Source organism: Camelina sativa, chromosome 9, assembly GCF_000633955.1.
Source record: "Camelina sativa cultivar DH55 chromosome 9, Cs, whole genome shotgun sequence".
In the NCBI taxonomy this organism is placed as follows: Eukaryota; Viridiplantae; Streptophyta; class Magnoliopsida; order Brassicales; family Brassicaceae; genus Camelina; species Camelina sativa.
In genome coordinates, this window is record NC_025693.1 from 4,080,893 (window position 1) to 4,091,745 (window position 10,853).

Sequence of the window (10,853 nt, forward strand, 5' to 3'; positions counted from 1 at the left end):
TTTAAATATTGGTTTTATGTATATATAATAGTTAATTTTTGGTTCTACGATTTATAATTTAATTTCTCTGATTAGGAATTTTAAAGTTTAAACTTTAAATTTTAGAGTTTATGATTTAAGGTTTTGAGGTACGTTAAGGGTTTGTGGTATAGGGTTTGGGGTATAGGAATTGGGATTTATGTTTGAGATGTGAAATTAGTATTATTAAACTAACAAACATATGAAAATGTAAAAGTTGATTTAAAAAAAATATATAGAAATTTATCTGATTAATCTTATGAACACTCAAATTTATTCATATTAGATTAAATTTTCTAATTACTTTTTTGAGTTTATTTTCTCGATTTGCAATAGATTTGCGATGACTCTCGCAATTCCTTCGCCTATCCCTTGCAAATTTGCTATGGATGCTGTCATCGCAAAACTGTCGCAAATTTGCAATGGATTTGCGAGGAATGTTAATTTATCTTGTAAATATCTCGCAAATTTGCGATGGACTTCCGAGGACCCACTCCCTCACAATTTTGCGAGGAATTTGCTAGGAATTTTCTGTTTGTAGCAGATGTCTCACAATTCTATCGCAAATTTGCGAGGGATAATTTTCCTCGCAAATGTTCCTAGCAAATTGATTTTTTTCTTGTAGTGTAATGGATATTTTAAGAATTTTCAGCAGTATAGAACTTGTTCTCTTCATCTACTCTTTGGAAAACAAAATGTGTCTCATAACAAGATGAACATGATTTTATTGTGGATAATAACTATGTTTATTCAACATTTCAAAGAACAAAAAAATGACGAATTTGCTGCCATATATAAAGAATCACACCTACAATTTATATTTATATAGAATTAATGAAAACTATACTCAGTATATGTATCAAACAATCAAATCATGTATATATATGATTCTGTCATAATCACAAATCAATAAAAATATATAAACAACTAAAAATACATCATCTATGCATCATGTGTGGGGAGATAACTTTGTTTGTAGATACCCACTAATTTCAAACACGTTACCCCGAGGAACAATAGTGTCCTCTAGAGAAAGTGAGGTATTGATGAGATACAAACTAAGGGACTAATTGAAACAGAGCATGTGGTTCTTGGGAGAGGGAAATGGGTTGGTAATAAGGACTCCTTTAACACAAAGAAGTGTGGGGGCAACTCGGGTGCAGCACACTAGGCAGGATTGTTCCCAAGGCATATGTTTACGCCATGCCCTGCCAAAATTTTGTTTTTATGCTTGGCTTGCAACAAGAAATAGATTAACAGCGGGAGATCGGATGATGAGTTGGAATGTTGGGGCTCCCATATCTTGTGTCTTCTGTCAAGTGCCATTGGAAACCAGGAATCATTTGTTTTTCGAATGTCCATACTCGAGAGAAGTGTGGTCGGATCTTGCTTCCAAGCTTCTTGATGGTAACTTCTCTACTGACTGGACAGTTATTTTCAATCTACTCACGAATGGGTCAATAGGAGGAGTTCGATTATTTCTGTTACGATATACTTTCCAGCTTCTCGTTTACTCAATAATGTGTCCACAAAATTTTTGTTACGATATATGACATTCGTCCACAAAAAAATCAGAAACGTATCTGATAAATTATTTGTTGTTAGCTCTCAAATAGATTTTTAGTTAAAAAATGTTGGTGACAAAACTCAATTTTACTTGAGAACAGTTATTGGAATCCCGGATTAAAACAGTTATTGGAATCTCTAGTGAAGGGGGTATGGGTTCTTATTTGGGAATACCTGAGAATCTTCAGGGCTCGAGGACTAACGTTTTTAGTTATGTTAATGATCGTCTGGATGAGAGAGTTAACGGTTGGTCGGCGAAGACCTTATCGAAGGGGGGTAAAGAAATTATGATCAAGTCGGTGGCGTTAGCTCTGCCAACCCATGTCATGTCGTGCTTTAAATTGCCACAGGCGTTGACAACCAAACTTACAGGTGCTATTTCGAATTTCTGGTGGAAGTCTAATGATAAGGCTAGAGGCCTGCATTGGGTAGCTTGGGATAAAATGTGTGAGGACAAAGGTGATGGGGGCTTGGGCTTTCGTGCTTTGGAAGAATTCAATGATGCAATGTTGGCTAAGCAGTATTGGAGGTTGATTCATTACCCGCATTCTTTAATGGCTCGGGTGATGCGTGGCAGATATTTCCGGGGAAAACATCCTCTACGGGCAAGTAAACCTTATTCTCCTTCCTTTGCGTGGAGGAGTATCTTTTCAGTCAAGGGACTAGTGGAACGTGGGGCACGGTGGTTAGTAGGCTCGGGGAGTGACATTTCGGTATGGAGGGATCCTTGGATACCCGATGATCAGCCAAGACCAGCGAATGGTAGAGGGAGAGTTCTACATCCTAATTTGATGGTTAGCCATTTAATTAATCCCTTAACGATGGATTGGCATTTGCCAATTTTACAGGAGTATATGGATCCAGCGGATATACCGCTTATACAGAGTTTGGCGATTAGTAAGACTTTTCGTCCGGATAGATTGATTTGGCATTATACTAAGTCCGGTAAGTATTCCGTGAGGACTGGCTATCGGCTTGCACGAGGATTACAAAAGGAAGCTGAAATCGGGCCAACGTGCAATGTTTTACGCGCCCAAGCTTGGAAGCTTGAGGTCCCCTCAAAGGTCCAACATTTCTTTTGGCAGGTGGCCTCTGGTTGTCTTCCTGTGAAGGAACGGATCGCACATAGGGGTGTAAGGTGCGAGGTTATGTGTCAACGGTGTGTTTGTGCGGAGGAATCTATTAATCATGCTCTTTTTGTGTGTGAACGTTCTCGTTTGGTTTGGGAGCTATCGCCGTTGCATCTTTCTTCGACAGGTTTTCCCTTTGGATCAGTGTATTCAAATTTAGACTTATTATATTATAGGGCATTGTCGAGTTCCGGGGGTCCGGGTATTGGATATTTGTTACCCTGGATATTGTGGACAATTTGGAAAGATAGGAATAAAAAAGTTTTCCAAGGAATTGAGGCGGAGCCAATTGATATTATAAATCAGGCGACAACCGACAAACTTTTGTGGGAGGAGGCAAAGTCCTTCTCGGGGAACTTTTTAACCCCCCAGCCGGTCCGGAGGAATGGGTGTTTTCTGTTCGGTGTCAGGTTGATGGATCATGGAAAGGATCTGACCCTTTAGAGGGTTTGGGTTGGTGGTATGGGACTAAGGAGGATAGGACACTACTTGTGGGGGCTCGCAGTCTTCATCGTAGCCCCTCTTCTCTTCACTCGGAGCTTAATGCCCTGGTATGGGCGATGGAGTCTCTTCGGGCGATGNATTTGTTGTTAGCTCTCAAATAGATTTTTAGTTAAAAAATGTTGGTGACAAAACTCAATTTTACTTGAGAACAGTTATTGGAATCCCGGATTAAAACAGTTATTGGAATCTCTAGTGAAGGGGGTATGGGTTCTTATTTGGGAATACCTGAGAATCTTCAGGGCTCGAGGACTAACGTTTTTAGTTATGTTAATGATCGTCTGGATGAGAGAGTTAACGGTTGGTCGGCGAAGACCTTATCGAAGGGGGGTAAAGAAATTATGATCAAGTCGGTGGCGTTAGCTCTGCCAACCCATGTCATGTCGTGCTTTAAATTGCCACAGGCGTTGACAACCAAACTTACAGGTGCTATTTCGAATTTCTGGTGGAAGTCTAATGATAAGGCTAGAGGCCTGCATTGGGTAGCTTGGGATAAAATGTGTGAGGACAAAGGTGATGGGGGCTTGGGCTTTCGTGCTTTGGAAGAATTCAATGATGCAATGTTGGCTAAGCAGTATTGGAGGTTGATTCATTACCCGCATTCTTTAATGGCTCGGGTGATGCGTGGCAGATATTTCCGGGGAAAACATCCTCTACGGGCAAGTAAACCTTATTCTCCTTCCTTTGCGTGGAGGAGTATCTTTTCAGTCAAGGGACTAGTGGAACGTGGGGCACGGTGGTTAGTAGGCTCGGGGAGTGACATTTCGGTATGGAGGGATCCTTGGATACCCGATGATCAGCCAAGACCAGCGAATGGTAGAGGGAGAGTTCTACATCCTAATTTGATGGTTAGCCATTTAATTAATCCCTTAACGATGGATTGGCATTTGCCAATTTTACAGGAGTATATGGATCCAGCGGATATACCGCTTATACAGAGTTTGGCGATTAGTAAGACTTTTCGTCCGGATAGATTGATTTGGCATTATACTAAGTCCGGTAAGTATTCCGTGAGGACTGGCTATCGGCTTGCACGAGGATTACAAAAGGAAGCTGAAATCGGGCCAACGTGCAATGTTTTACGCGCCCAAGCTTGGAAGCTTGAGGTCCCCTCAAAGGTCCAACATTTCTTTTGGCAGGTGGCCTCTGGTTGTCTTCCTGTGAAGGAACGGATCGCACATAGGGGTGTAAGGTGCGAGGTTATGTGTCAACGGTGTGTTTGTGCGGAGGAATCTATTAATCATGCTCTTTTTGTGTGTGAACGTTCTCGTTTGGTTTGGGAGCTATCGCCGTTGCATCTTTCTTCGACAGGTTTTCCCTTTGGATCAGTGTATTCAAATTTAGACTTATTATATTATAGGGCATTGTCGAGTTCCGGGGGTCCGGGTATTGGATATTTGTTACCCTGGATATTGTGGACAATTTGGAAAGATAGGAATAAAAAAGTTTTCCAAGGAATTGAGGCGGAGCCAATTGATATTATAAATCAGGCGACAACCGACAAACTTTTGTGGGAGGAGGCAAAGTCCTTCTCGGGGAACTTTTTAACCCCCCAGCCGGTCCGGAGGAATGGGTGTTTTCTGTTCGGTGTCAGGTTGATGGATCATGGAAAGGATCTGACCCTTTAGAGGGTTTGGGTTGGTGGTATGGGACTAAGGAGGATAGGACACTACTTGTGGGGGCTCGCAGTCTTCATCGTAGCCCCTCTTCTCTTCACTCGGAGCTTAATGCCCTGGTATGGGCGATGGAGTCCCTTCGGGCGATAGGGATTGATTGTCAGCATTTTGAGTCAGACAGCGCTGAACTGGTGGCAATGGTGCAGGATCCGGACGACTGGCCAGCTTTTTCGCACTTTTTGGAGGACTTCCTTTCACTCAGATCATCTTTTCCCTCCTTCACTCTGACGCAGATTCCCCGAACATCAAACGTCCGAGCAGACTGTCTTGCTCGCTCTTCTAGATCTTTACTTTCTGTATCTTCCTTTGTAAACGCTCTTCCTCCAGATTGGGCGACTAATCTTGAAGTTACTNAAAAAAAAAAAAAAAAAAAAAAAAAAAAAAAAAAAAAAAAAAAAAAAAAAAAAAAAACTCAATTTTACATTTTTAGTGGAAAACACACAGTTTTGTAATTTTGATGAGAGAACTCGGTTTTTTGTCGTTTTGATGAAAAACGCGGTTTTGAAATTTGGGTAATATGCTACGCACGCACATTCTAAAGAGGGAATACAAAGAATTACAGTATTACGCTAACATACTCACAACCCAAGAGGAATTGAGGATATTTTTACTTGCATGTACACTACCTACTCCACGCATGTCAATGCAGGAAACTGAAATGTGGACAACTTTGGCACCACATAATCGAAATCCTAATNTATGTCCAAAGGCAGATCTAAATACGATACTCGCAGATAGAGAGAAAAGGGTTTTGCCTAAATCCACCGGAGGTTGCTTCAAAGCTGATTCTGTCAGTTTCTTGACCATCAAGTTATTTTCTTCCTCTCTGATATACCTAAAAGATCGAACCTTTTTCGTGTTGAAGNATGATGTGATCAGTTATCACTGCCATAATAAAACAAATGAGCTTTATCCTTGTCCAACAAGTTTTATTATTAAAAAAAAAAACAAAACATAACTAGTCTAATTAAGTCTGATCTATTACCAAGTTTTACTTCTTGTTCCTTAAGATTATGTCACCCTATCACTGGCGAATAATAGGAAGAAGCTCAAGAGGAAATTTCTTAACAATTATGACATCACCAGCTTCTTCCATGTTCATATCTTGATTCTCCTCAGGTAATCTCCAATTAAAGAAGTAAAGCAAGTTCAAGAGTCCCAGTTCAACTGTCGAAATCCCAAAAGCCATTCCCGGACACATCCTCCGGCCAGAACCAAACGGTAACATTTCAAAACTCTGTCCTCTGTAATCCACAGGAAAATCAATAAACCTCTCCGGGATAAACTCCTCTGGACTTTCCCAGCGGTAAGGGTTTTGGCCGATAGACCATGCGTTTACCAAAATAAGGGTTTTTGGGGGAATGTTGTAGCCTTGAATATTGATTTGACTCATTGTTTCTCTTGGAATTAATAGAGGAGCTGGTGGGTGTAGTCTTAAGGTTTCTTTGATCACAAGCTTCAAGTATTGAAGCTTATCAACACCTTCTTCGTCGATTCTTTCATTTTGTTTGATTCCAATGCAACTTCGGATCTCATCTTGAACTTTCTTCATCACACGCGGGTTTTTAATAAGCTCTGCCATCGCCCAAATCATGGTGACAGCACTTGTGTCTACTCCAGCAAGAAATATATTCTGATCAATTGGTCAAGAAATATGATTAGGTTAGGTCTAGACTTATCAAGAGTCATGAACTAAATAAAGATTCTATGCTTACTGAGATGACTCCATGGAGATGATCAACTGTGAGCTTGAAAGAATCATCTTGTTCGTGTTTGTGTAACATTTCCAACATCACATCAACGATATCAGGACGATCTTGAGATGTTACTCCATGTCTAATCTTCGAATGATCATCAACTATTTTCTTGACAAAAGTATCAACTTCAACGAAACTGTTGTGAAGTCTCTTATGTTCTCCTAAAATAAAGTCCATAAACCTTCCGATACCAGCAGTAGGGAAGAGATCGGAAAATTTGAAAGACATATTTGTTATAGCTTCAAACATCAATTCTTCAATCTTTTCCTTATTGATATGTTTGGTTTCCGATAAATTATGTCCAAAGGCAGATCTAAATACGATACTCGCAGATAGAGAGAAAAGGGTTTTGCCTAAATCCACCGGAGGTTGCTTCAAAGCTGATTCTGTCAGTTTCTTGACCATCAAGTTATTTTCTTCCTCTCTGATATACCTAAAAGATCGAACCTTTTTCGTGTTGAAGAACTCGAGAATAGCAATCTTGCGCAATTCTCTCCATCCCTCACCGTATGACGCAAAACCAATGTCTTTACCGTTACGCGAAAATGTTTGCATTCCAAGAGCCTTGGGTCGTGTACAACACTCTAGGTCATGGGTTTTAAGAACTTCTTCTGCTGCTTCACTTGATGAGATTACCACAACTGGGATAAACCCTAGACTGAGATGCATCACTGGTCCATATTTCTTGGAGAGATCGTGAAGACATATGTGAAGCAATCCTCGAAGCTGGTGTAGGTTTCCGATGAAAGGAAGCTTTGGTGGGCTCGGAGGAAATCTCTGTTTTGAGTCTTTGATCTTCTTGGTGTAAATTACCAAGAAGAGAACGGGAAGGGATAGAAGTAAGAAGAAAGACAGAAGAGTCGCCATTGTTTTTGTTCCTTTGTTTTTTCGGAGATAGAGAAACAGAGTATTTAGTACAAAACAACAAGTTTCGATTTAAATCTACTCTGAGAAGACTTTTAAATATACAGAAACAGGTTGGTTTTGATATATACAAAGTTAAATGTCGTTTTGTGTCGTCGGTCGGGATAAGGTTTGAGATAAGACAGAGTCACTAGTAAAAAAATATCATATAGCCACTTCCTCGTCACGGTCATTCCGTAACTTTTTTTTAAATAGTGACAAAATAGTCACATAAAGTCACGAAAATGAAAAAACAGTAAAAACNTCCCGGACACATCCTCCGGCCAGAACCAAACGGTAACATTTCAAAACTCTGTCCTCTGTAATCCACAGGAAAATCAATAAACCTCTCCGGGATAAACTCCTCTGGACTTTCCCAGCGGTAAGGGTTTTGGCCGATAGACCATGCGTTTACCAAAATAAGGGTTTTTGGGGGAATGTTGTAGCCTTGAATATTGATTTGACTCATTGTTTCTCTTGGAATTAATAGAGGAGCTGGTGGGTGTAGTCTTAAGGTTTCTTTGATCACAAGCTTCAAGTATTGAAGCTTATCAACACCTTCTTCGTCGATTCTTTCATTTTGTTTGATTCCAATGCAACTTCGGATCTCATCTTGAACTTTCTTCATCACACGCGGGTTTTTAATAAGCTCTGCCATCGCCCAAATCATGGTGACAGCACTTGTGTCTACTCCAGCAAGAAATATATTCTGATCAATTGGTCAAGAAATATGATTAGGTTAGGTCTAGACTTATCAAGAGTCATGAACTAAATAAAGATTCTATGCTTACTGAGATGACTCCATGGAGATGATCAACTGTGAGCTTGAAAGAATCATCTTGTTCGTGTTTGTGTAACATTTCCAACATCACATCAACGATATCAGGACGATCTTGAGATGTTACTCCATGTCTAATCTTCGAATGATCATCAACTATTTTCTTGACAAAAGTATCAACTTCAACGAAACTGTTGTGAAGTCTCTTATGTTCTCCTAAAATAAAGTCCATAAACCTTCCGATACCAGCAGTAGGGAAGAGATCGGAAAATTTGAAAGACATATTTGTTATAGCTTCAAACATCAATTCTTCAATCTTTTCCTTATTGATATGTTTGGTTTCCGATNTGGGAGAAATAATGGGTTCCCGGGTTAATAGAGAAACTTTTACATTAGGTTAAAAGCAAGGAAACCCTCCCCTTATGTGTTTTATTATCTCTGCCTCCATTTCTAACTTAACACTTAGAAAAAAAAAATTTATCTCTCTCTCAACAAAAACACACTTCATAAACAAACGCTTACGGTTCTCCAATTCGAATCGATGACTCCGTCCGGCCAAGCCTCTAACCGTCGTCGCACACGGCCTTCCAACTTAAATCTACTGGGTAAATCTTCTTCTTCTCTTCTCGATATGGGTTTCTTCAGATCCCATTTCAATGTATAAACGTTTAGGTTTTGGGTATGTTCTTCAGATCCCCTTTCAATGTATGTGTTCTGCTTTGTTTGCATATATGCAACAGAGAAGGCCTACAAGGTCTTCACCTTTGGGTTCTCCCATTCCTCCAGGTCCTTCCATGCCTCCAGGAGCTATTGGATCTACAAGCGCAACATCTTCAGCTGAAAACAACTACGCTCGTAGAATCGAAGAGGCACTACTACGTGCCAACCACACCTCCATCCAAGAAAAATCAATGGCGCTTTATGGTAATTAGTAAGCAAAATTCTAGAAATATGTATATCATGAATGTGTAATCTTCTTTGTCTCTGATTCTTATTTTTTCTTCTGCCAGGTTCGGTGTAGACCCCTGGGACTTGGCAAGGCAACTACATGGGACAATAGTCAAGCTGGAAATTTGTTTCTCAGGAGAGGAAAACTAACTGGTGGCAATCTTTTGTGGTAAGTGTTCAAAATTTATACTACTTTTTTTACTCTACATAACTTAGTTTACTTACTTACAAATACTAATGTCTTCTTTTAATGTTGTAGCAAAACTTCTATTGGGAGTCAAGGTACTATTGAAATAACTTTCACTTTTGTATTATGTGGATGATGTTTTGTAGGTGTATGATGTCTGCACATTTTCATTCACAATCCATAAGAGAATCTTCATTGTTTTGATTTAGTTTTTGTTTGGACTAGTTTTTTTTTACTTTTGATCTGAATGTTTGTCTTTGATTGTTGGTTTATATTAATTTGGTTTTATATCCATTCACAGCGGGGTAAGTCAAGCAAAGGACGTATTATGGAATAGGCAGTGTTCAATACCGGGATTTTGATGTTGAAACTCTCAAGACTGACATGACGACGCACAAAGATGATATGATAGCCTTGAAGAGTGAGTTCAAGGACGAGATGGCTGCAACACGAGCTTCACTAAATGTGATTCTACAGGCTCTTGGGGTGAATTCTGCTACCCTCCAACGAGTTAATCATACTCAACCTTTTGATCCTGCTGCAAAACCTAGTAATCCCATTGTCCTGAATGCCACAATGCCTAACTCTGCCTCGACCTCGACTCCACTTTTGACTCGAGCTCAACAAGCTGACTTTGAAAAATGTTGTGCGACTCGTGACTTTAACTTCACAAGCACTTAGATAAGCGGTGTGTCTCTTACTTTATTGTTATCTTGTATTTTTAGCTTGCTTTGCAAAATATTTGCATCTTTCGTAATACTTAATCGGCTTTTGTAAGTATTTTGGAATCTCATGGATCTTTTTGTAAAACTTTGGAAATCTATGGTATTTTATTTTAGATTTTATATTTCACGATTCAGATTTTAGAATTTGCATTTCACGTTTCAAATTTTAGTATTTTGGGGTACAGGTTTCAATTTCTAAATTCTTCACAATAACCAGGTTACGGTGGTTCATGGTTAAAAAAAAGCCATTGTTTTAGACACAAGTGCTTCGTGTCTACTTAGTCACTGAATAGACATGAACTGAATCGTGGCTAACTGACCACAAAAATTTGCCTGACTATTCCGTGGCAATTTGTGTCACGAAATACGCGTGTCAAAATCGTGACTATAACGTCACGAAAAGCCACGAAATATTTTAATCCACGATCGTATAGACACGATTTTTTTCCGTGTCTTGCCGTGTCTGTGTGGTCATATAGCCACGAGAATGTGGCCTTATTCACAGAATATTCCATGGCTATAGGCTCTGTTTTTACTAGTGAGAAGCTTCTAGCATTGACTATCAAATGGATTGAAATAAACGTAGTAACCATTTTCTTACAGTCACGTTCTCTATATAAACCGAGACACGCGACAACAAGTGTTATTTCAACAACCAAAACAA

At 39.6% G+C, this 10,853-nt stretch overlaps 3 protein-coding genes across 5 annotated transcripts; 1 reads left to right on the forward strand and 2 right to left on the reverse strand.

The window, feature by feature from the left end:
* On the reverse strand, positions 5,765–7,800 carry LOC104710422 (cytochrome P450 71B3-like). The gene is made up of 2 exons (XM_010427026.2): positions 6,607–7,800; positions 5,765–6,524 (listed from the first exon to the last, which is right to left on the reverse strand). The coding sequence occupies exons 1-2, from the start codon at positions 7,513–7,515 to the stop codon at positions 5,916–5,918; spliced, it is 1,518 nt and encodes a 505-aa protein (XP_010425328.1). The 5' UTR covers positions 7,516–7,800; the 3' UTR covers positions 5,765–5,915.
* LOC104714998 (cytochrome P450 71B3-like) lies at positions 7,760–8,670 on the reverse strand. The gene is made up of 2 exons (XM_010432456.2): positions 8,343–8,670; positions 7,760–8,260 (listed from the first exon to the last, which is right to left on the reverse strand). The coding sequence occupies exons 1-2, from the start codon at positions 8,631–8,633 to the stop codon at positions 7,760–7,762; spliced, it is 792 nt and encodes a 263-aa protein (XP_010430758.1). The 5' UTR covers positions 8,634–8,670.
* Positions 8,699–10,244, forward strand: LOC109126643. Of its 3 annotated transcripts, none has more exons than XR_002033547.1 (5): positions 8,699–8,934; positions 9,022–9,253; positions 9,340–9,446; positions 9,537–9,559; positions 9,766–10,244. XR_002033547.1 is itself a non-coding variant. In XM_019230391.1 (4 exons), the coding sequence occupies exons 1-4, from the start codon at positions 9,011–9,013 to the stop codon at positions 9,771–9,773; spliced, it is 381 nt and encodes a 126-aa protein (XP_019085936.1). In that variant the 5' UTR covers positions 8,699–9,010; the 3' UTR covers positions 9,774–10,244. The 3 variants fall into 3 exon arrangements, 1 of the variants encoding a protein (XP_019085936.1); XR_002033548.1 differs by having other exon boundaries at positions 9,070–9,253; XM_019230391.1 differs by having other exon boundaries at positions 8,699–9,253.

Coding starts and splice junctions, on each gene's coding strand:
- LOC109126643 (XM_019230391.1), top strand. CDS start 9,011: ATGTTCTTCAGATCCCCTTTCAATGTATGTGTTCTGCTTTGTTTGCAT. Junction 9,254..9,339: donor AAAATCAATGGCGCTTTATG/GTAATTAGTAAG, acceptor TTCTTCTGCCAG/GTTCGGTGTAGACCCCTGGG. Junction 9,447..9,536: donor ACTGGTGGCAATCTTTTGTG/GTAAGTGTTCAA, acceptor TTAATGTTGTAG/CAAAACTTCTATTGGGAGTC.
- LOC104710422 (XM_010427026.2), bottom strand. CDS start 7,515: ATGGCGACTCTTCTGTCTTTCTTCTTACTTCTATCCCTTCCCGTTCTC. Junction 6,525..6,606: donor ATCTCCATGGAGTCATCTCA/GTAAGCATAGAA, acceptor CCAATTGATCAG/AATATATTTCTTGCTGGAGT.